Source organism: Falco cherrug, chromosome 16, assembly GCF_023634085.1.
Source record: "Falco cherrug isolate bFalChe1 chromosome 16, bFalChe1.pri, whole genome shotgun sequence".
Classification (NCBI taxonomy): domain Eukaryota; kingdom Metazoa; phylum Chordata; class Aves; order Falconiformes; family Falconidae; genus Falco; species Falco cherrug.
In genome coordinates, this window is record NC_073712.1 from 9,091,438 (window position 1) to 9,116,967 (window position 25,530).

At 39.5% G+C, this 25,530-nt stretch overlaps 1 protein-coding gene across 1 annotated transcript in view; it reads right to left on the reverse strand.

Moving 5' to 3' along the window:
- Positions 1–2,011: 2,011 nt before the first annotated feature.
- TRIM33 (tripartite motif containing 33) overlaps positions 2,012–25,530 on the reverse strand; it is a 40,267-nt gene continuing 16,748 nt past the window's right edge. The window contains 17 exon segments of the mRNA XM_055727887.1: positions 2,012–7,215; positions 7,298–7,348; positions 9,134–9,286; positions 9,845–9,919; positions 10,935–11,058; positions 11,507–11,853; positions 12,921–13,080; positions 13,393–13,456; positions 14,386–14,518; positions 16,479–16,679; positions 17,506–17,634; positions 17,636–17,671; positions 17,918–18,162; positions 19,950–20,067; positions 20,593–20,739; positions 22,599–22,713; positions 25,364–25,480. Of these exon segments, the coding sequence (XP_055583862.1) occupies positions 7,003–7,215; positions 7,298–7,348; positions 9,134–9,286; positions 9,845–9,919; positions 10,935–11,058; positions 11,507–11,853; positions 12,921–13,080; positions 13,393–13,456; positions 14,386–14,518; positions 16,479–16,679; positions 17,506–17,634; positions 17,636–17,671; positions 17,918–18,162; positions 19,950–20,067; positions 20,593–20,739; positions 22,599–22,713; positions 25,364–25,480 (2,428 nt within the window). The 3' untranslated portion in view covers positions 2,012–7,002.

A 25,530-nucleotide genomic window follows, 5' to 3' on the forward strand; every position in this document is an offset into this window, starting at 1 on the left:
AGCAAGCCAGAAGTTTAGCTAGGAAACAAAGGGAGAGAAACCAAGCATGCCTAGTGAGGAAACCCAGGGGATCGAGCAAATTTAAATAGAGGTGCTGAAAATGACAGATGGCAGTCCAGCCACTCCAGTAGCCAGCACCAGTGTCTCAGAAAGGGATAGAGCAGATGGGCTGTCAGAAGCTGGAGCAGATGGACAAGGCAGGACTGGGATTGCTCTGGACACAGTACGGCTGTGTTACAGTGCCTGGCAAAGAGAGATGAAACCTCCACCCAGAGAACTCCTCATCGTTCCTCTGCCAGCAATGCACCGAACTCCAGCTCTAGAGGAATCAGAAGGGTCAGCAGGGCACCTAGCCAGCCGTTTGTGCTAAGCATACGCAGAGCAAGCATCGCCTCAGACCGGCAGTAAAATCCATCTGAAGTGCAATGGTTTAGGTTCAAACCATCTATTCCTTTGCTGCAGATTGCAAAAGACAAGCAAGTGCGTTCAAGTGCTCGTAAATACAAGTGCTCTCAATTTAGCAAGAACAAACGTGTACTTTGGTGAAGTTAACTAAACCTTTTCATAGAAGACAGCTCTCTTACCAGGAAGCTTCTGTGATACTAAGCCAAGGCAAGCACTTAAAGAATAAGCGAACGAGAAAAATCCAGTTTACAAACTACAGCCTGAAGTTAGTTCTCTCATCACAACAGACACGCTTGCATCAGAGCCTTCACCAGCTGCAAGGGTTACATCTTCGAGATGGTTGGCATTCAAGGTTACTAGACCTGTCTCCCATTGCTTGCAGAAGAATTACTCAGAGGTGATTCTAGTTTATGTGCATGCTCACTTTACTTTCTTCTTGCAGGTCTACAAGGTCAGCTGGAGTACAATTGATACTGGGGCCTGGAAGGACCCACAAGCACTTAATCTGACTCCTGTTAAAACAAACCAGACTAGTTAGTTCCTGCTGCAAATCTGTAGTTGAACTGGGCCATATCCCAAGACATTTAAACTCGGTTCTGCCTTTACTTCTGATATGGCAAGTCATGAGACCGCTCCAATAGCAACATCAGCACAAAGAATGGATTTATTGGTCGGAGGGAGCAGCTCAAAGCATATACACTAACCTGCAGCTGAAAGGTGAGTGAACACAACAGCACTACATGTGCACAGCTTTTTCACTGCAAGCAGAAAATGCTGATGATGCGGGAGCCTCCTCCTCCTCCTCTCCCCTCACAGATGAGCAACCTCACTTCCCGCACCGCAGCATCACGTCCACTGCCGTCGCTCCCCGGGGCTTCAAACCATGCCTGGCACCCGAGCACAGGGCCACACACCACGTTCCTATGTGGATCTGGTTGCCGATACAGTGAAATACACACCGAGCAAAGGCATACGCCGGTGGGAGCTCTGCATTCACTACAGACTCACTTCCAACAGGCAGAACGCAGGGACCACCGTGCAGAGCAGAGCGTGACAGACAGACGGCAGATGAGGAGCATCATACAGCTGTGGCTGGAGCGGTAACGAGTTACAGAGCAACAGAGTTCAGCTTCCTTTTCATTTTTCCAGCGCTTGCTGGGGCAGGGCCCACCGGGCACCGCGCCTCAGAGCCATCCCCATCCTGCCTGCACCGGGGCACCCTGGCCCCACCACAGCCCGTGCCCCCGCTCACACCTCCCACTGCCGAGCTTCGGCCGACAGTGGCACAAAGGGCCCCAGAGCAAACCTCAGCACAGCTGTGGTTCACCTACCGGGTGTGGGTAAGCATGTAAGGTCATCCCGTGGGGAAGCGCAGGGTGCTGCCACCCCAGCACCTCCCTCCCAGCCTGAGTCGGGTTCAGGCTTTGGCACGTGCTGCCCTGAGCGTGGCGGCTGCAGGTGCTGCAGCCTCGGGTGGTCACGCTCTGGCTGCTGCAGTAACCTGTCACCGCGGGACTTCCACACTACCAGAAAAATCTTTTGCCAGATGTGAACCAGCATCTTATGCCCTAATGCAGATGTGCAAAGAAGAAACTCGAATTGAGTAATTTTTCTAATTTAATAGAAATAACCAAAACAAAATGGCTTTCAAACAATTATTTAAACCGATCCAATACAACTTCTACAGCACATTCCAGAGCACTTAACAAGAAATATTTACAGGCAGCTAATGTATTAAATAACCATGTAAAGAAAAACTTTTTTTTTTTTTATTACACACCAGCAAAAAACACAGGAACAGAACAATCAGAAATTGTGACCTTGTTTAAAAAAAGTTAAATATGATTATTCAGATAATACAATACCACAGAAACAGCACTTTTTTGAAGAATCATATTAAAAGATGAGCAAAGTTCACTATGTGCAAAAAAGAACCAATTCCATTACTGGAAGCAAGAAATAATCGAAGAATCAAAGAATGCCATGAACTGAACCCTTCCATGAGTACGTTTACATGTAAAACAGGCTTTCAACCACACAAATCTTTATAGGCTTATATACATGTTTCATGGTGTTCTGAACCTAAGAAATACCTCCATTTGCAGGGCATTAGCAGACACGCACTTTTTTTTTTTAAATGTAGCTCACTCTAGAGCGAATACTGCAACAAGTCAAACTTATAAAATATTTTAGTACCTCTCCTTGTAGAAATTCAATGAATTCTAAAGAAAGCAGCCTTGAGCTGTAAGATCACTCAATAGAAAAGGCCAAAACTGCATTTCATACATTTAATAGTTCACTTATAATAAAGATACCCAATGAACTGCGATTTGGAAAATTAATTCAATTCAGTTACATTAGAAAGCATATAAAGTAGGGATCCCCATAAGCAACACAGGAACTAGATGGAAGAGTTACTGTACACGCACTTTGAGAAAATAAAAGGAATTGCCATATCCGAAGATACAATGCATATGTTCTATCTGAAATATGTCTATGTAAACTGTGGCATATAAATTTTTTTTTAAAAAAGTACCTTCATTATTTACTCAAACACCTACTTTTTAAAAAAATATGTAACTTTCCCCAATTTTTAAAATAAAATGCCACACTATATTGTCAATAACTCCTGCACACTTTGTTTTTAAAAGCTAGACTTGGTGATATGCATACAAACTTTCCTATAAAATCACTATCCAAAGGAAAGGATTCCTGTCATGCTGATAGGCAACAGACAAAGCAGTTTTATTGCTTTTTCCAAGGAAGAGAATAAGAAAAACAAGAAAAAGCCAACTTCCAGTACATCATACACATAGCTTTAAAATACTGTTGCCATTGCCTAACCTTTTAGAGGTCAGCCAATAAACTAGGTTATACAACAGTGATAAATTTGGGCAAATTTCAAGGACTTCTGTTCCAGTGGCTTGCAGAAATGTTTATAAAACATTTCAACGATCCAGTGTTCAGCATGCCAACACAGCCAAATGTCACAAGTAATAGCAATGGTGACATTCCACATTAAAAAAAAAAAAAACCAAAACAAAAAACCAACCACAAACAACCCACCAACCAACCAACCTCTCTACACTTTGACAGAGTATTTTATCTTTTCAAAAGTTTGGGGAACATCCTTTTTGGATAGTAACTCTGCCTTATTATGCTATAGGCCACTTAATTCCAGGGCACAGTTAAATAAAAGACCTGAACCTATTCAGCTGACTAAATTATCACTAATCACTAGTAATTACATGGCAGGATACCTGCTGAGGTAATTGAGAAGTCCACAAGTAGCATACTGTACACTTTTCACTCATTTCAAAAGCAAGTTGCCTTTTACTTCTTTGGATTAACTTAAACTTCAGGGTCATTTAGAACAAAAATCAGGACATGAATGGTCTTTTTAACAAGAGTCTTAAATGAGAGCACAGCTACATCAAGCACCAGACTGTCTTCTCACTATCACATTGGAACGCTGCAATCACACAGCCAGAGGAGCTGGCGGACTGAGCACACCCATCACATTTTACCTGCTGCAGGTTTTACTGATATAAGCTACGCATTAATTGCCAGGGTAAAACACACCACCACTTGCACATAGCGCACACACATCGTCTGGCACAGAGCAGATGCTCGGAGTAACACAAAGGCCTCTTAATACAAACCCCATGAATTTGCTCTTGAACAAGTTACATAGTGTGGCACCAAAAAATTGCCTTGAGTGAGCAAACCTTTACCTGCCCTATGCCAACCAAATACAGACTACAGGATCAGGAAACGTATTAGCAGAGCTTATCTAATCCCTTCAAATAGTTTTGAATAGAACTTCGCTGATTTCCAATCATTGAACTGTACCGGTAGTTCCAAAATGAAGGGGCGGGGGTGGGGAGGATAATGTTGTTTTGTTTCTTTTATATAAAAACCACTTAATATTTCTTGCACGCAAGTCAAAACTCCACATAATACTACTGAGCACTGATGAGCTGAACAGAAGGACCAGTTCCAGAAGTTCAGTGGGTTGTGTGCAAGAGTAAAGCTTGAGCTCTTATGAGGGTCAAAGCTTAGCATCGTTTGTAGTTTGCAGGTGAAACGGTGAATACAGGCCAAGTCACTAGCCTACAACATCTGACAATTCTTCTACCTTGCCACAGAAGCAAACTCACCAGAAAGACTCTTCTAAAGCGCGCAGAGACCCGCTCTGGGGCTGGGTGCAAACAGCCGGTACAGCCCTTGCAGCAGTGCCCCGAACCGCAGCTCTGCAGCAGGGTGCAGCAGGGTCCTTCCCCATGCTGGGACCCAGTCTAGGGTGCCGTCATGCTCGTCCTGTGCTCCAGTTGGGGCAGGGGGTATCTGCAGTACTCGAATCCATGACTGGTGCCTTACAAAGCAAACGGTTACAAAGCTGCAGCCCGAAGGGACAGAACCTGGAGTGCTTAAGCGCCATAAAAAGAGTAACCCCAATTGAAGAGAATTCACAAAAATCTTATTTTCATGATAATTTTAATAATGTTCCTTTGCAAAATGAAGCTGAGAAACTAGAAATGCATAAATAGGCAATACACAGAGCCATTAAACGATCCTTTGTTACTATGAGTGTCCTATTCACACACATCATCCTTTCTAGGGGCAAAGTTTTGCTATTTGTCAATTTAATGTTTAAGTATAATTACTTTTCCTTTCACATACAACCTGGTAAAAAATAAATTTAAACTGGCACTATGTTAATATCTGAGAAATGGGGTAAAAAACCAGCTTGAGTTTTAAGTGTAATGTTTGCATAATCTAAAGAAGTGAGCTTGAAGTTACTAATACCTTCAGTCCCCTCATTTATTGTGAGAGGTATAGTCACAATGTACATATACTTTGTTCTTATAAAAAGAAATCAAATCTTAAGTGATTTGCATAAAAATTGTTAAGAGCATATCTCAATTTGATACATTGTGCTAAAATATTTATCTTTACCATTATGGTAAAGTGTATACAATGTCACAGGAATTGCTCATGCCGAGTATACCAAAAATCCAGTGATCTACCACAGAATTGCTGTATTCACACAAGGTCTTATGGCAAATTTCTAGTCTATCAACTTGACCACATCCAATTGAGTGATTTCTTCATCTTGTTAAAATAAGATCTACATGAAGGCCAGAAATTAAATTTATCATTTCTAGTACTGATTTCTGTCAATAAAGGAAAAGTATAACTACTTTGTGATGACCTTATTTCTAGCCAGAAATGCTGGAACGAAGGCAGCATGCAACAGGAAAGCACTGCAGAGATGCCTGCCAGAGGGTTTAGGGGAACAGGGAAATTGTTCTGTTTTCAGTATTTGACCAGAAACCACTCAAAGCCAAATCCTGGTCTGTGCAAGTGCTTTGTTCAATGGATGGACAAGTAATCCAATATCAACAGATTTATTCCAATCTTTCTAGACATTTCGCTCATAAGCTGCTTCTGAAGGAAGTTCTGAGTAGTACTCAAAAATAAGACAGAACCTCAAAATGAATGCAATGTTAGAAATAGCATATATTACAAATCTTTTCTTGATACGAACAATCAATAAGAATACATATTAGCTTAAAAACAGTTCAGCAAATATTGCTGATCTGCAAGAAATCTCAATTCAGTATTTACAAATAAGACAAAGTGAATACAGGAAATTTTACACATTTGGTAGTTACTAGGTTATTGTTTGCCAAGTGGTCTATTAGAAACTGATATTTAGGAAGACTGGAAAAACACCTCAACCAGTTATTACCTCTTCAGTCTATGTATTGAGTACAGAAAATTAGACAATGAATACTAGAGATTAACATTCTACCTCATTAGGGGGATCAGGGACAGATGACACAATGCTGACTTCTGCCATGAATGCCATTAAAATGTTCTGTGTACAGGATTCATGATAGAAATACACCTAGCTCTACCGAAGAGAGATCGTTGCCACCAGTTTACTCTTTTCATCTGCCAAGAACTCACACTCCTGCACTTGCCAATTCAGAACAGTTTAATGATTTTTGTTTTTCCTTTTGCTATACATAAAATGTAGTAAAGAAAGTCAAATTTTGATAATTCAATCAACACTGAAAATCAGTTATTCACGATACCGCTTAAATGAGATGATAAAAGCAATGACAAACACGCACTGAAGTTCACACAAAGAGGGGATTTCAGGAACATTGCTTACAGTTTGCACTGCAGTCCAGCATGAATGCGAGATACAGTAACTGTACTGGTCCAGTCCTGCAGAACTTTTTACTAAGCAGTCTCATCTGTACATGGAACATCTCTTACCAAAGCTGCTGCTCTCCAACATTCATCCACCTCTATCTGTGAGACCAGGATGAGTGTGTCCCCTCCATCAGGAAAAGAAAGAATATAGCAAAGAATCAAGGAAAAAACCCAAACAAACACTAAAAATTTACAATACAGTTTTTTTCCCCTTTTGATGAGAATGCTTTTCTGTACAAGTGTTTTTTGTAATCTAATACTGTTTAAAAAGCTATCAGCTTCTTCAAGATGGCCACTGTAGGCATGATAATATTCCAGGAACACTTAAATAACAGTTTTTACAATAAATTTTAGGTCCATATCGTTAGATTACTTTATATGCACTGGTCTCTCATCTGATTTTAGGCGTTTTCTACGTGGTTGTATAAAATCTTCATCGGAGTCCTCAGTTATTTCACCATCATCCTCTTCCTGCTCAAATTCAGGCAAAGGCTGGAAGGTCCTGTCTGGGTAGATCTCTGTAAGTTTATCTTCAAAGTATAATGCAACTGCCTTCCCTGCCTGCGCTACTTCTGAATCAGCCTGTAAATAAAAGAAGACAGGAATATTCACCTGTTGGAAATGCACATCCCTTCACCAAGTGTGCATGGTCTGAAACGCTTACCTTCAAATTAATCTCTTGTGTTTCTGCATAAACTTGAACAACTTTCATCATCTAAAAAGGATACCAGAGTCAAAAAAAATGAAATTATAATCCTTTCTAAAGTTATGAGATTGCACAGGATTGGATGACTAAAGTCAGCCATAACAACAAAACAGTTTGTTATGGACTACACCTCTTTAGTTCTCAAACTTAGTGGAAGCAAATTTAAAACAGTCTTAGGAGGGTGACATGAGGTAAATAAACCTTCAACAAAGCACACAACTTTTGTACAAATAAGCGTGTCTCAGTCATTTTCAAAACTGTACTCTACTCATGACTGCTTTCTTCATAAATTTTAGTTGCCCTGACATTATTGTGGAAAAGTCTCACTTTAGAAACAAGCACTCCATGAGACTACAGTCTTGGGGGTCTTACTCCACTTTGATGTCTATTTTTTAAAAGCATGTGGCTTAGAGGCTAAAGGCATGATGCTATTACGAGAGGTCAGGGTGACTCATCTTTTGTCATGAGCCAGCATTTCAAACAGTGAGGCAAGTCTGAAACACCTTTTTAAAAAAAAGACCAAAACCCAGCAAAAAGCCGCCACATCCATCAGTCCTTGCTCCCTTGTTTTACTCGTCCCTAAGAGCTGCAGCATGTTTTCCTCTATAGTAGATGCTTCATTAATTCCCTTGATTGAGAAGTTCACATAATTGCACCTTCTTCCACAGTGCTCATTAACCTCCACCTAATACAGAGACATAAGGGAGTCGGGGGTGTCAAAGTCCCAAATGCTTGTAGGCATTTACAGCATTACATCATTAACCTTGATTTTTACTAGTGTACTTGTGAAACAGTTGAGATTTTAATTGTAGGTTTGTGTACTTCCTTCAATTTACCTCTTCACAGAGCCAGAAATGCAGCCCAAACACTGCAAAACTCAGATTACATTTTACAGAAAAATACCGGCTGTTTTATGCATTTCTAAGGTCAGAAGAAAGCCACTCCCTGCAATGCCTTCTCCCCAGGGCTTTCCGCCATCCTTGCTTTAAAAGGCATCTCAGAAATGACGATACCCTCGTATCTCAGCTCCTACTCTGTTTCAGCACAATACCACACTGGGGTTTTTTTTTACATTCAGAATATTTTTTTCATGGCTCCACCTAGTAATAACACTTAAGTAATTTATCTCCCCAAGTCACATTTCACATGTAAGCTTGCAAATATTTCATTATCAGATGGGTTCATTGCTAAACAAGTCAACTTTCCACATTCATCAAAAGTATGACTCGATAAAAAATTACCTACTGAAAACTGATTTTTGAGAGCGCCCAACTACCTAGGAGCTAAAGCACTAAGCTTAGTTTTAGCCACAATGAACACAGTGCTTTTCTGGATTCAGCCTGCATGAGGTACTAAACCAGCATTCTTCAGAAAGGCACTTTTCCTCAGTAGAAGATTCCTCAAATAGAGGTCTACCACGTTTCGTGAGTGTAAGAACCTGTATAGCTTGAGACAGTTTTGAGGACTGCTTGATTGTCTTTATTACCACGCTTCCTGAGCACTTCCACAATCTATGCAATGTACAGTAACAAGGTCACCCTGTTCCTCAGTCATATATCCATACCAGTGGATGCACTTTAAGTTCCCTCTGTCAAAGGCCAGCCTCCTCCCCTTTCACTAAAACAGAGGTAGTTCTGTAATTGCATTCATTTTGGTTTCAAGTGTCTGATTCAGCATCTGCTCCATAAGCAGAAGTTACAACTGGAAGCAGAGCCTTTAATTGCAGAAGCTGCACAAACATGTTGAAATAAATCTTCATCTAAAAAAATGTATACAGATTGGAAGTTAACATACTTCATTAAATCTTTCACAGTTCTTGAAGATCAACCGGACATCCGCCACAAAATCCTCAGGAGTCTGGTAGTGTTGGGAATGCTTCTTTTGCAGTTTCTTTTTCACTGTAGATAAATCCATTGGTTTTTTTATAATTTTATAGTAGTTTGGTATCTGTAAAAACAAGCAGTGATCGATCACTACAATGACTACATAGTTCACAGAAGCAGTTTAATTTCCTCACTTATCGAAACACCAATCAGCTAATCTCATCAAGCAGTGTATGCATGTTCATCAAGTGAGAACAACTTCCTCTCCTCAAACTATTTTAGAAATTTTTTCTAACCTTCAGTGGCCATCAAGCACCACAGTGCTTTTCATTATAGTTATGTCTTTTACAGCGGGGGGAAAAAGCCAAAACAGTTTCTCTCATTTAAGAAGTTGTCCAAAGGAAAAATAAAAGCTCTCCTAAAGCACTTGGAACGTCACAGGTATCCTGAGACATCCTCTTCCAATTCAACAACTGTTAATTGAAATTATTTTTTAAAATCTGGGTTTGAGACTGGGAGCAGACCCTCTGCAGGGAGAAGCTACAGAATCAGCTTCTGTCTCTCTCTGACCGAGGGGAACATGCTTCAAGTAAAAGCAGTCAGTTCCTTCCCAAATTCAACTCTAGACTTTCAGAGATGTTATACAAAAAATAAATCACAAACTATTTTTCAGGAGACTCACCGAGGCTGGGACTGGCTCTTGAAATTCAATGCTCAGCTCATGACAATACAGGTAAAGCAGGAGACGTTCACATTTCTTACAAAGAAATAAACAGCTGCATGTCAATATCCTTAATTTATACTCAGCCCAAAAGTTCATATCTCCCTATTTTAAACAGGTTTGTACTTTAGCAGCTTAGTACTAAAAAATTTAAATGTAATCCCCACAAGATTAATTATAAAATCGAAAATTCTTAGGAGGACATTGTTGAGAGGGTAGACCACCACCTTACTATTCACTTAGCAGAAATATACTCCCTTTTTGCTTTCTTCTTTCTAAACAAAAGTCTGGGGCTACAGTCACACATGAAGAAGGAACCCAATATACAGTCACATCACAAAAAAAACCCAAAAACAAAACCACAAGCTACAACCACTTTTGTCCAACCGTAACTACATGTAACAGGAAAGGACCAAGTTGCAGACTTTTATTCTCTTCCCCACAAGACAAAACTAAACAATCTGAAACCGAAACCAGTGTTTCTATGAATTCCCTGTAGAAATATTTTTCTTTCCTTTCCTTGTAATTCCTTTGGAGGAATTTGATTTGATAGTGCTCTAACACTTTATGCACAGGCTGATCGATAAAGCTAAAAAATAATTCTGACTGTCAAGGTCATTACACCTTCCACAAGAGTGCACCTAAATACTTCTAGCACCTCTCACAGCATGAACTTAACACACCAAACTTACATAACTATTTTATGAAGGTTATATCAATGTTAAATGCAAAGAACTTTTAATTAAGAACACTGAAGTGATTAATGCATGATAAAGGATGCATTTAAATATAGAATATGTGTTTACATGAAGTTTTAGCTACTAGGTGACACAGTCCCAATGTAATGAAGTACTCACTCCCACAGAGTCACCAACACCTGGATATGTGGTCACAGCAAGAAAAGTCTCATTTCTGATTTTTTTGCAAAAGCCACAGCTATATTTAATTTGCTACAGCCACAGCAAAGCCATCTTCAATAAACAGTGGGGGCCAGCTAATGTCAGAAAGCAGTTTTTTCTAGGAAACTGATTCCTACAGATCTGACACGTACCCTTTGGTCCACAGGACTCAAGCCTTGTGCTGTTTTCCCTTTCTTGCTGTGTTGTGAATTGTCGCAATCATATTCTACTTCTGGTTTGCTCAGATCTCTGCAGAACGTACATATCCACTCTCCACTAAACAGAAATAAACAGAATTATTCAGATATCCAGGGACAAAGTCTCATCAGTGATGACTATAAAGATTTTTCTATTTGCTCTTACAGACTTACACTGTACCACAGTAAAGACCTGGATATCCAAAAATAACGAATAACCCTTAATGCTCAAGGTAATTCTGCCGATCACAACCGTTTTTCCCGCTCTCATATTCTTCTTCCAACTATGTTTTAATATTTTACAACAGCTTTATCACCATGACTTTTGAAAGACCACGTTTATCAGATAAACATTGACCAATTACATCAGGCAGGCCTTTGAAATGTCAGATTTTTTTACTGACAGGAAATCATCCAGAACTAGCTGATGTTAAGGACGAAACACCAGTTTCGGTACTGTGTTGAAATCTGCCATATGAATGAGGCCACAGAGCTGTTCTCAGGAACCATTACACTGTTTCAGGTACCTTGGAAAGCTGAGGAGTGTTGGTACATGACAAGTCAGGTGAAACACCTTTGGGCACTTTTCACAACATAGCAGATCCCCTCCATTTTGGCATACGGCACACCAGTCTTCATTCGGATCATCATCTTTGTTATTGCCTTCTCCTCCAATTCTAGCCGATCGGTGCATCAGACTCCGCACTGGGGATTTGCCATTGACAAGGCTATGTCCAGACTGTTTGCAACTTTCACTTAAATCTGCTGGTTCTGTTTTTACGTGATTTTCAAGGCTTCCTAATGCTTCTAATTCACTTTCCAGATGCAAGTTAGTGGACAGTGGTGGTGTCAGGCTGCTCTCAGGACTGCTAAGCTGAAATGAAAGTAGAACATGAAAATCAGAGTCAGTTTTACACTGGCAACTTTCTTCATATGTTGGAAGTCAAAAGCCATCTACCATTTAAAGGTACTCTACTCATTTCCCAAAATATGTGGCAAATCATTACAATTACCTGAGTTGCAAACAGTACTGAAAACTACTTTTTCACAAGACCATCCTTTCAAGAACAGTCTCACTTCTACTGACGTACAATACAATAAACAAACTTTCAAGCCAAACACACTGATAGACTGTTACAAATATACCTTCACTGTCATTAGGAAAAATCCTCAAATTCATCACCCTGCTCCCAGTACACAATCCTATTAAATCAAGCATAACTGGGAAACACTGAAAAATATTTACTTGCATAAATATTTTATTTATGCTCTGGCATAAGGATTTTTGACTGATTGGAAGATTTCTCAACATACGTATGAATGTTCAGGAGCTACTAATGGGTGACTTTACAGCTTTTGTTAGGGATTAAAAGCAGCAAACACTACACTGCTGGAGATTATTTCATTTAAATAGCTAAAGATCAAATCTACATGACAGACTCTCCTGTCTGAGCACAGTATTAAAGGATATATATAAGTCCTCAACATGGACCAAACGGATTAAGTTCTGTTTTCGATCCGACTACTTTCAGTGTGCAACTACGTGTAATAACATAAAACTGACAAGGACTGTCTGTGCTTTGCATCCACATCAGTAGGTCAACTCCTGTCCAAACCAGGAAGGGAAGCATCTGCCACCATTTAATGTTTAATTGTTCAACATAAGCCAGTGAGCTAATGTCTAAGTCACACTGCCAGCTTATTAGTACCTATGTCACAACTCCCAGTAATTAGCAATCTTAGCAGTACTACAGACAGCTCAACACTCGAGCTGGCCCACACTTAAAAGTTCGGATGTACTGCAAGGGAGCGAAATACTTCTCAATCTTCAGGGCTGTTAACAGAATATAAGGCTTAAGAGTAAAATTGTTTTATTATTTCCAAATTCTTAAACATGCTGCTAGGAAAACCATAACATACTGTTGCACAAACTAACTTTACCATGCAAGCACTCCTTCTGCCATCCTCTGTTTTTTCCTGTTTTACTGTTCCTGAGAAACTGCATATCTCTTCCTCTGTCCCTGGCTCTTGCTTGACTTTCACTTGGTCAGACTTGAAGTTAATGCCAGTTTTCTCAGCAGTTCTGCCCGAGGAGCCACAGCTAGAAAAACACCAGCATATAAATAAGAGGACAACTCATCAGAGCAAAGAAATTTAAGTGACCGTTTCATGAACGATTTCAAAGGCAAAGCATGTCAGAATGTTTACAAGAAGCTCAAGTTTACAAGAGAGCAGAGAATCATAGTGAAGGGAGGGGGGCAGGAATCTTCTTCATGTAAGCATTCTTCCACTATTGGGTCACAGTTTTATCAAAGCCCTATTGACCCACTGCAAATTTTTATTTTTTTTTTTTTTTTTTTTAGTTTTTCATGTCTGACTTTTCAGCCTGGCAGTGTTAACGTAACGTACTCACCTTCCTCTGCTACCTGTGCTGGAGGTACTAGGTGGCCTCACAGGAGTGTGGGAGTTGGATAAACCTGTGAAGAAGTGTAGAAGTTGACTTGGTACAAATTTACATTCTGTAGTAAAATATATGACTAGTGTTGAGTAACACCAGAAGTGCTGCTAGAATATCCTAATTTGATAATTCACATAAGTCAGCTGCCCTCTCAGTCATTTGATCAGAACAAAGGTCAAGCACACCACATTAAAAAAACATGGACAACACACTGTTAGTGACCCAATAATTATTTCATCTAACCCAAACAGTGCTATAATCCTCAGCCTATTAAATCCTCAAAAATCTATCCACTGACATCCACCAATACAGAAAAGCAGACCCTGTATGTTTCACATGCAGGTGTTGAGAAACATAGTCAGTTCCACTGCTGCAACAATTCGTTCACAGAATCCTACAATAATCTTAGAGAGAAGAGAAAGAGAAACACTATTAAATGACTGAAATCAGCTTCTTACTAACTGAAATGGGACATTTTCAGTGTTTAAATAACTTAACATTAGGGTTTAGGAACTCTAGTTGTTCATATGCGTATAAAAAGCTTTATCATCAACTGGCTATACTTAGTGTGGCTTTGCTCAAATGACTGTTGGGTATAACTTTTTCTGTAACTAAGCTAGTCTATAAACCTATTTCCCAAACCTCAGGATGGTCTAGCCAGTCATCATTTGTGGGCAATAACTGAACTACCTCCGCTGATGCACAAAAACCAGAAAAAACGACTGTGGTAACGCAGGACAAAAATATAGTCTATACACGTACCTGGAGTACTGCATTCATGTGCCAGCCATTTGTTACTATAAAGGTATTTCTGAAGGAGGGTAAAATTTAAATTTCCAGAAGAATTTATTTCTGAGCAAAATAAGTTTTAAACTAATAAAATATCACTTCCCTTTTGGCAGGAAATGGTAGGTAATTATTTTCAACTTAAATACCCATCACATTTACCTGATGAGCCTGGAGACAGAGCTGAAGGTCCCGGGGAGGGATTCATGGTGCTTGTAGGTTGTGGGGGTAGGTGGCTGCCTGTAATGTATCTACTCAGAAGGTTATCTAAATTACTTGAACCAGCATCTTCAAGCTAAGAAGCAAAAAAAAAGTCTGAATCAGAGAGGTCTAATTAAAGTTTCTTAATAGTTCCACATCTTTAAACTGCGATCAGTATGTTTACTGGATTTGTTCACTACCCCTTGAAGGATTCAGGGCATGAGCAAACATTTTTATCAGTTTCATACAGAGATCAGTCTTTCAAAACAGAAACCCACAGTCAGAAACTTAAAGTAAGATTTTTCAAGAGTTCCTAAATAGTATGGTCATAGGCTGCACTTACTCTAGGTCATTCCAAACTTTCTGGTTCCCGCATGTTCAGTGTGTAAGTCACACAAACTGTGTTAGTCACATTATTCCACAATTAAGATATTAAGGGAAACCATGAACTTGTTTTTGCTTAGCACATGAAATCTCCCTCCCTCCTATTCACTTTTTAAACAGATTTTAGTACCTACTAAAAATAAGGAAACAGGTACCCTATTACTTTAATTGCTTAAAGCTATTAACTGCAAGACACTCTAACTGCAAATAACATGTTTGAAATGCACTGTATTCAAAGCGCGGTTTTATGGCTGTGCAAGCAATTTGAAAGACTGATAGCTTCCCATCTAACTTTCATCAGCTAAAACCCCTAACAGCTGTTGGATGAACAGGTATAAAAAAGAGCATCTTAACAGAATTCTGCATTTTCAGTGCACCTAGAAGTTGCATGTTTACGTTTCAGGCTGTACCACTAACAACTATTATCAACCCAGTCTATCATGAACCTCAGACATGTACAGCTGAATCAGTCATAACTAATTATACTTGTGTTTTAACGACTCAAAAAGCTTCAGCACTGCAGGTTGATCACATTCAGAGATGTGGTCCTTCACCCCCCCCCCCCCCCATTCTTATGTTAGCAAATTACCTGCAGCCTCATGAAAAAACAACCCTTGAACATGACTCTATAGATGAGTTTAAAAGGTGCTGCTGGTCTTACAGCAGACCATCTGCTTGGATGAAATTTAGGTTTTGTTTTTAAAGGCAATTGTTTCCTGCATCATGACCAAATCTCCCATGCTTTATACAGGCATTTCAATGTACACATCCTCCCGTCCCTGGCCTCCCAGGCACTCCTGCAGAAAACATCCTGCTTTTACTTTCTTTGCCTCGACTCATACATTAAATTATGCTTCCGACCTCTCCAAATGAGCTTGACTTCACCAAAATCTACCTCCGCCTGTGTGCAGTACTATCCACTGCAAAGAATACAAGGCACACCGCACACCAAGCTGGTGAGTACCAGCAGTGTGCAGATGAAGTGAAAAAAATGGAAGCAGCAACAGTCACACTCACGCAAGCAAGAATCTCCAGGCAGACACCACCACAGCTCAAGATTAATCACAGAGGTCAGCTGAGGTGTTCTGCAGCACCTTACAGGCTCCGGCTCTGATGTATGCGACAGGAGCTTGCAATTACATGGGAATGATGACAGCCACACTGCTGGGGCGCAGGGGAAACGTGAGGACAGAGAGAAGTAGGGCAGTGGGACACCTTTTCCTGTACTCCCTGCATCTGACTGTTAACATTTAGGAACATCACAGAGAAGTCCCAGGCAACCTTAACTCTGAATGGATCACCATTCAGGGCATTCTACATACACAACTATTAAACTATTCTAGTGATATCTTCCCATATGATAGTCTTATGGAAGAAAGGAAGTGAACACAGTACTTGCAATTAACTGATCTAAGTGTCAGGTTTATTATAGGATAGCTATTAAATACTGATTAATGTGAAGGTTAACACAGGTTGAGCAGGTCAGCCCTACACAATAAAAATAGTTGCACGTCCAAGTCAAGGGCTGAAGATTATAATTCTTCAGCTTTAAACAATAACTAACTATACCATTCCAGAGACAAGTACTGGCATCTTAAGTAAAAAGATACAGAAAGGAAAGCAGGTCATTACTTCACCCACAGCCTAAGTACCTGATCTTCTCCACTGACCTGGATGGGTGGGATATCCGGCAGGGAAGGCAAATTCTCTGGATTTGTTACAGAAGGAATGAGTTCGATCGCTGTAACGGATGGACTCGTTGGACCACGGTTTGCACTCGCCATCGTCGCTGTAGTAGGACTAGTTGGATTAATAGTGGTGTTGTGCACAGAAACAACTGGAAAAGGCCCCGCGTGCCCTGGGTTAGAATGCTGTAAGCAAAAGAGAAGAGACCATGACTGCATTACAGACAAATCAGACTGCAGGTAAGATTGCAATGTGTGCCTTATGTGACAGTCCTCAACAAAAAATTGGGGGGGCAAAGAACATACAAACTCACATTTCTATCAACATAACCTGATAGCACTGAATGCAAAGCAACTGCTATTTTTATTTACTTGAAAGGAAAAAACACTTTATGTGGCTAGATATTTAAATATGCAGCACATCTTCCACCAAATTATTTTCATACATAGTTATATTTTCTTAAAGCAATTACTTCCGCCAAAGACAGCTTTAGAGTCCACATGTCTGTCTACAATCTTTTTTTTTTGTCTTAAAGAGTAACTGTTTCAAGTATTACAAAGTCATTTTTGGTTTTCCAGTCACATTAACAATCATTGTCAAGAATTTTTATTCTTAATACTATGCAGGGCTCTGCATCACGCTTCAGGTTTGAAATCAAAAACACTTTAGAATTTGGTTTCATTAAAAACCCTCACAACTTCACTCTGAACTTGACTATTCCTGACTATTCTCTAAGAAACCCAAAAGCTGAATGTCAGTGAAAAGGGAAATGTTTTGTTTCCCAGTACTAAAATGCAATACAAACATCAGAATTAATTTTCATTGTTAAGGTTTGAGTTCTCTTATGTTCAGCAAAAATGTCACAGTACAGTACGCAACATGAAAAAGCATATAAATGTGTGTAGCTGCTGTTACAAGTGTTACAGAATAACACATTTACAGCTGGAGGTATATCTATTGTAATGAAAGTTTGGCACAATGGCACAAATGAAGCGTGTACACAGGATATACTTGTCTTTGAAGGTGAGGTTGCATCATGGAGTACTGTGGTCCATTGTGGCGTGGTATTCCTGGTATACGAGCAGCATTCTGAGCCATTCTCATCTGATGTGCTTGGAAAGCCCCACAGTTCATGTTACCCCCTCTGCATGGTCTGCATGCTGATCAACCTGGGAGGCTGCAAGGGTTTTTGTTTTTTAAAATTTTTGCTTTTAACATGGAAAAAAGAAGCCAATCTGTTTCCACAGTAGTAGGTTTACTAGTTACATAACATCAAGAAAAGCCAATACCTGTCACATATAAAGTATGTCAAATTTCAAAAGATTTTCGCATTTAACTGCTTCGTAAGTTCATTATTTGATAGGGCAATTTTAAGTCTTGGTCTTATGGTAAAAGGTGAAATCATCACATACGAGAGACTTACCTGCTGCTGTAAGACTTGTGGACTTGTCTGCCTGGGAACTGACCCAGCTGGCTGTCCCATCCTCATCTGCTGCAGCTGCTGATGCTTTTGGGCATACACTTGCTGCTGCATGTGCTGAAGTCGAAGCTGCGCTAGATTAATTTGTCCTGGAGCTTTGTTGATGTGGTTTGTTCCTGGAGGAGCTTGTCCAACCACTACGTTAGGAGTGTAACTAGGAGTTGGTTTATTTTCAATGACGAGGTTACCTAAACAAGACAAAAAAACCCCCTAGTGAACAGTTAAGTCTCCATCATCATCCAAAGGTTGATAAATACAGTATACTCAGATGTTTCTAATTCAGTTTCCTCAGGGGTAGTAACAGAGCAATTTAAGTTTGAAATTTTCTTTTGTAAGTCTCCATAACCACACATGAGAGAAGCAAAAAGAATACTCAGACTACAAGAAGAAGAAATTGCAAAACTAAAAACATGACCTGTGAGGAAAGACTGAAAGAACTGGAACAGCACAGCATAAAAGACAAGACAGACACAGGTGACTTCTCTGTGTTCACAACAAATTGACAACAGCAAAAAGACACACTGAGCAGAAAGTTTCTATTCCTGGGCTTTGCTTCCTTAGGTAAAGACAGAAAGTACTTTGCACATGTACTCATTTGAATCTGCATCTCACTTTCTGTTGAGGTTGACCTCTGTTTCTGTTCTGTTTCCTATATATGCCTCCCCCAGCTGCCCTGGGTTCCTAGCCAAACAACATTTGAAGCTCCGTTCTGGAAAGCCTCGCTTTTTTCCTTCTTGAATAATCTCCAAAAGTAACAGTACTCAAAAATTGCTTGAAGAACTGCTGATGAAGGAATAGCGTCAATTTTAAACCATTATTTGAAACCAACATGGAAAGTTTATTTACTGTGCACATAAACCACCTTGACTAAAGACAAGAACACCAAAACCTGGCTAGTGGACTTAACAGCAAGAAGTGACTACACACAATAGCATCAGGAAAAGCTAGTACTTTTATGAGATTTTCTATTAGGCTTTTATCCAATAGAAAAAGTTCACAAGCAGGTGCTAACAGACATTCTGTGTGTACAGTCCCACTGTGCTCTCCCCACTCTAGCTCACCTCCTCTTCTCTCATTCAAAACCTGTTCTTTGGAAAGTGTGATTAGGGGATTAATATGGAAGAAAAACTGTCACACTACACTGCTGTAGGATAAGACAAGAGTAAAGAGGCAAAGAAATTAAATACCTCATGTCCTTAAAAGAGCACATTATTACCACATCTGATAACAGCCAACAACATGTAGTATTTGTAAATTAAAAGAGGAATAAAGAGCTGCACTGAAAAAACTACTTCAGATATAAAAGGTTACAGCTACAGTGCCATAACCCACCCTGTGGCAGTTGCTAGCATCGCACACAGAGGAAGGGCAGTGTATCTCCCATTATGAGGCTTTGGTTTTCTTCACCTTTATAAACACATCAGACATACTCAGAATACAAAACTAGTTAAACATTGCTTCTTAATTCACTTAACTTCCCAGCAATCACATGGACTAGCTTGGTACTTAGTCATGAACTTAGCTCGTATCAACCGTCCTAATTGTGCTTATTCATGCAACTTCCAACACATTAAGACATCTAGTATTAACTCATATACAGCTAAATAAGCTCAGATAGACAAAACTGATTCTATTTACTTGCCCAAAAAGCTTGTTCCAGAAACTGATGCTCCCATTTAGCACTAGCGTGTTATACTATAACCATCAGAACCACATTAAGAGGAAGGGAAAAAAAAAAAAAAAAGGGCCATTGCTAGAACCATTCCCATTGGAAACCAAAACCTGTAGAGAAAGCTTCACTAATAGAAAAGACAGAGCAGATAAGGAAGGTAATCGGGACTACATGGTTTAAGTCAAGAGAGTTTTGATCTTCTGCATTAACAGATTTATTGTGCTGCAACTCACTCATGTTGGATGAGCACACTTAATTCAATGCAGTTTTTCAAGTGAACACACACACACACAATTGTCTCACCTAAATTAACGACGTTCTTTGCCCAGAACGTAGGGTCACAATGGAAGCGTATTGCTCCATTGGCAGCTGGGACAGGATCACAACGTGCCTTTAAAATATGACGTAACTGGAATGTTATCTAACGGAAAGCAAAAACAAGACTGTTGATGACAATGAAATAAAAAATAAGAACATCAAGTAGTGTGCATTTGCCCAGCAAGTTTAGACTGCTGGGTCACCAACAAGGACTGTCAATAGCAAGTTTGGTTAGTAGCCTGGAAAGTACTCAAATCACCAGGAAAATCATCCATTGTACAACTAATATTTTACTCAACAAAAAGGACTACAGAGTAGTACTGTAACACAATAATACTACTTCTGCAATAACTCAAGTAAGACACTGAGGTGCCTGTACAGAGCTTGACCCCATTCCTTCTACAATAATGCTGTTAAGTCCTTAATTTAGGAATGAAAAATGGTGTACAGTTGGGAAATTTATCCCATTATTACAGAAAGTGTATTTTGGTTTGTTTTTTAAACGGAGCATGAAAAACTCATTGTCTCTTCCTTGGATATAATCTAGTGAAGCCACACAAAACTTAGAGAATTATTTTGACTAAACATTCTCTGCACTGTACAGACAAGTTAGAGGATGCTTCCTTACCAGCCGTTTACTGTACAGCAAAGCAGTACTGCTGCCACTTGCAATAGCCCAATTAGTAAAGTTCATCACATGCTTCACTTGTCGCGAAAGACCAGTGATGTCATTTTGTTGTTGTATTAACTTCATCTGTCTCTCCTTTGTTACGTTCTACAAAAAACCAAAAACTTTATTACAAAGGGGGCTTCAGATTTATGGGAAAATGTAAACAGCTAATCACAGTTCTTAGAGCAAAAGAAAAACGTCATAGGCAAAGCAGCTTATCCTAATGCTCACATTCAATGTGGCTAGAACCATCAAGGAGTAATTCTCTATTATTCCACTCTACCATTCTCCCCAAATGTATCAAAGTGCAGGGAAAATAGCGAGCTCAGCAAAGAGCCTCTGCTTTATCCCAGGAAAATATTAACTATTAAAACAAGACCAATTCTCCTTCTCACACTGCCAAAGGCCTAGCAGCATGACAACTGGGGAGCAACCCAGACTGGGGCGCAATGGAACTGCCAGGTCCATCCTTGTGCTCTGGCATTCCCGCAACTGCCACCACCGGAGCTGCAGAGCAGCAACAGCAGTGGCCTAGGTACTCAGAATACCGTGTCAACCAGAAACTGCCTCAAAACACCTCCCAGGTACGGCAGGTAAACTCAGCAGCCCAATCTCTGAGAAGTCTTCAGCCCCTGACACCCTGCCAGCTGCAAACCTTGTGCTAAAAATCTGGGTTGTGGTACTGAATCTTCAGGATTCAAATTTAACAATACATGACTGGGCAACTGTTACAACCTCACAAAAAAGGGAAGTTTGCAATGGAATACTTCTAGCTTGTAAGAAATGCTAGGTGAACAAAAAAAGCCAGAGTTCAGTTACTCATGTAATTTTAAATTTAAAAACTTATTTCACTCCTGATCAAATACTCTTTTCTTCCAGGGATACTCCATTTCATTGCCAAATAACTGTTCCTTAACCAGAAGAAATCTAATGTAATTAACTTGATCTTAAATTTTTCAGTTACATTATGGCAGACTGACAATATGCTATGAACTTCATATGATGGAATTCCTTTCTTCAGATTAGAAAAGTAAATGTAAATTAAATTTTCACACATCTGATAAAGGTCAGAATATAATTACTATTCAGAATGCACTAGCTGGAAAGTATGTTTAAAGTCATTGCCTCCTTTAGGATGCCAATCCATACAACTTAAAATACCAGCTTTACACCTTCATGTTCAAATATGTAAGACAACCATGTCTTTGAAAACCTAGGTGTACTTAAAGGGTCAGGATTTATTAGACAGCAACACCAGCTGTGAAAATTACCAAGGAAATAAATACAAACAACTGCCATTAGGACCACCGCTGTCTTAGAGGCAAAGCAGTCAGCATTACACTGGAGGTGAAAATTAATACCAGCCTGTCTGCTTCCCTGCTGCCACCACCTTACACAAGCAAAATAAGGGAAACCGATTTGAATGACCTGGCACAACCAAGAGAGCAAAGCATAACAAAGTTGCATCAAACACATTGCATCATTTCGTTATGGGCTCAAGACAAAGTGCAGACCTGGCTCTAGGAGTTTACACTCTGAAGAAAAAACTTCTAGATGAGTTATCAGGAGAAGACAAAAAGAAGCAACTCAATTCTAACAGTGCTAACACAGTTACATGAGCCTTAAAAAGCTATTTGAGGAAAAGACTAGATTATACACACCTTTGAATTATGTCATAATAAAGAAATATGGCAAACAGAACACAGAAATTAGATTTTCAGACACTCCTTTATGATAAGCCTGATTCTGAATGAATCCGAGGCATACACATAAAACCAAAGGAGCCACAGGCTCTAGTTACTGAAAGGAGAAACGAGATTTAACTCCAACACACTATTCATAGGCAAGAGCAGTATTGCAACACCTGTAGTCACACCAAACAAATCGTCTTCAGACATGGAACGTGAGCTCTCAATAGGAGACCAGAAACAGCGAACAACACTACTGTATCTCTATAACTGTACCTCAAGGTGCTGTAAGAGAGATTTTCCCTTTTTATTGATTTCATTGATGAGGGTGAATATAGCCACTTTGATTTCCTGTTCTACTCGTTTGTTAGTTTCATTTACTTCTTTTATCCTAAAAAACAAACAAAAGACATGTATTGTCAGGCAATCACTTTATACTATGCTGCCAAACACCAAACACCACAGGCATCTGCCCAGCCTTGAACAGCAAAGGAGCAATTTCTGTACTGAAGAAGTTCCGAGACAAGCAAAATTTATAGCTTGTTTCATTTCTAACAAAGAAATCTTCATTAATTAACTTTTTTGAAAAAGTAATCTAAAATTTCATTTTGGAAATTAAAATCTTACAGTCTCATATCAAGATGGTATCTCATTTAACAACTTGTGTTTTATTTAAAATAGTATGAAACAGTCCTTGTGGTTTATACACTTTAAATAGATGTTTACACACACAGAGACATACCCAGCCAAGACCACAGGTGTGTGTATGTACACATATACATTTATCTCCATATCACGTCTCTTTCGCTATGAAGAATTTATATACAATGCCTTAAATTTTTATGCTACTGTATATTAACCAGAAAGGAAGTCAATCCTGAATTTCAGATGGACCCCTCCAACTCCTCCCCGCAATCCTGTAACAAAAGGGTTATTACATACCTGTAATCAATACACAATAAGGATATAAAAGTTTCACTTATGTTTTGCCAGACATTAGTTTCCTTTATTCTCTTGTGCTTCACTACTACTGCCATTTGGTTGGGCTTTTTAATACCTCACACTTTGTCTCCATCACTGTCATCCTTCCTCAGTTTTACTGTCTTCACCATTCTTACCTTCTTCAGACTCAAGCAAATCATCCTGAGCTTTGTCCACAGAATGTGAAATACAGCGTTTCTTAAACTCTGTTACAAATTCTGGATGTATTTGATCCTGTGCTGCCTTAATCTAATGGCAACATCGCATTGCAGCAGGATTCTTTCCTTCGCTCATAGGAGCCAGAGCACAATACCTTGCCATGGGCTAGTCAGTGTAAAGACTTAAACTGTCCTTTTCTAAAGGGCTTCTTCACTACTAGATCAGGCATCTGAACTCGTGATGTCCTCCATCCTGACATGATCACAAGACCAATACTCATTTGTCTGACTGCCTTCAGTGTTGGTGTCAAATGCCCTTTAAGGCACCTTGGACACATGTGGGACACGTGCTTTTTTTGTGACAGCACAACCTGGCCTTCTACTCCAACACACATTCAACCAACCCTTCATTAAGTCAGCAGGCATCCATCCTTGGCTTTGGCACCTGACAATTATTCCAGTAGGCAGCTACTCCTTCAATGCTGTTTTACGCTTCACGATCACATACGATAGCAATTTCATACCATCTGCTAACACTGACAACATTATTGTAATACACTTTTTTCATTTCCTGAAGTTTTTATGATAATGAATTTTGCACCTTACACTTCAACAAAGGAACTGAATGGCATGTCAAAGTAAACTATCGTCTCACTTGCACTACCCATTTGGCTCAGCAAATAATCACGATCTCCACACTACCCAGAAACATGCTGCAGAAATTCCTTAGATTTTCAGTGAAGCCAGACAGTCTTAGGCAAAAAAAAACATTACAATGTGTTACTTCTGTATGCACCACCCATTATTGGTCATGAACTCTTATCAGAGAATGCTTTGTGACAATTCTTGAGCTTTCCATTTAATTATTTCCCATGTAACTGGGCTTCTGTCTCTTCTTCAAACATCTAACATCTAACATCTACAGCTTGTCCTGCTCCACGATGGTATTGTCTTTTGGGTCCCTTCAAAGAATTCCATGCCAAATCAGCACACAAAAATTTCCATTGCTTCCATCTTTGCACATCTGCCTCTGTCACATCACATGTTCTCCCTCCCCTACAATTTTTTTTTTAATGTACATGGTACCACTAGGAGTTAAAAATTTGCATCAGAACTTCTTCTTTTATCTTTAGTACACTTCCTTGTACCCTTGTAGTTCTCATCTCCAGATGATCTGTCATTTTGCAAGTGACTTGAAGTTGCAGAAGGCTCACAAAACCACCAAGAATCATAGTAGATTTCCCTGACCTCCAGCACACCACACCACCACAAGTGGGTGAAAAGCCAGCAGCAGTCAGGTCCTCTCTCTGCATCTACGTTCGATATTCTACATGATGTTGAATTTAAGCTAACCCTGGAATTCTTAAACTATCTAAGGAGAAGCTTCCTTTCAGGTAATTACACTAAGTTTTGCTTGCCTAATTAAAAACAAAACAAAACCAAAGAAAAAAACAATATCCTATTCAATTTCAAAACAAGCTTTTGTTATACAATTATCAAAGCAGCGTTCATATGAAACAAAAACATTTCAGGAAAAAAATTGTTCCTGTACAGCCAATACTTCTGTCATCTAGAGCTGAACTTATCAGAAACCGTAAGATGGGTTTGCCTTGCTTTTTTTTTTTTTTTTACTCTCCCCTCCCTCAAATGTAATAGAAGTGTCACATCTTTGGTTCTACTCAAAGTTGCCATAAAAAAACATCATCTTTGGCATTTCTCTTCCAGAAAAGGCACAATATCGTAGGGAAGAAAACATTTCAAAAAATAGAGTCCAATACAACTAAAGTTACAAAATCAACTAGAACTTAAGTATTATTCTAGTCCCATCCCATCATTCATCTTATTGTCATTCATTAAAAAGGCAATGTAATAGTAACAGTTAATCATTTGGGGGTAACTTACCTATTCTGAACTTGGGTAGCTGCAAAATTTACATAGTTCTTCTTCTCAAGAAGTTTGGCCAATAGGTTCTCAATTGCACCCTTCTGGTTCTGAAAAGCTTCTTCCAGAAACTGATACCTTTTCAACATGCAAAATAGATACCAATTACCAAGGGGCAATGGGCCAAA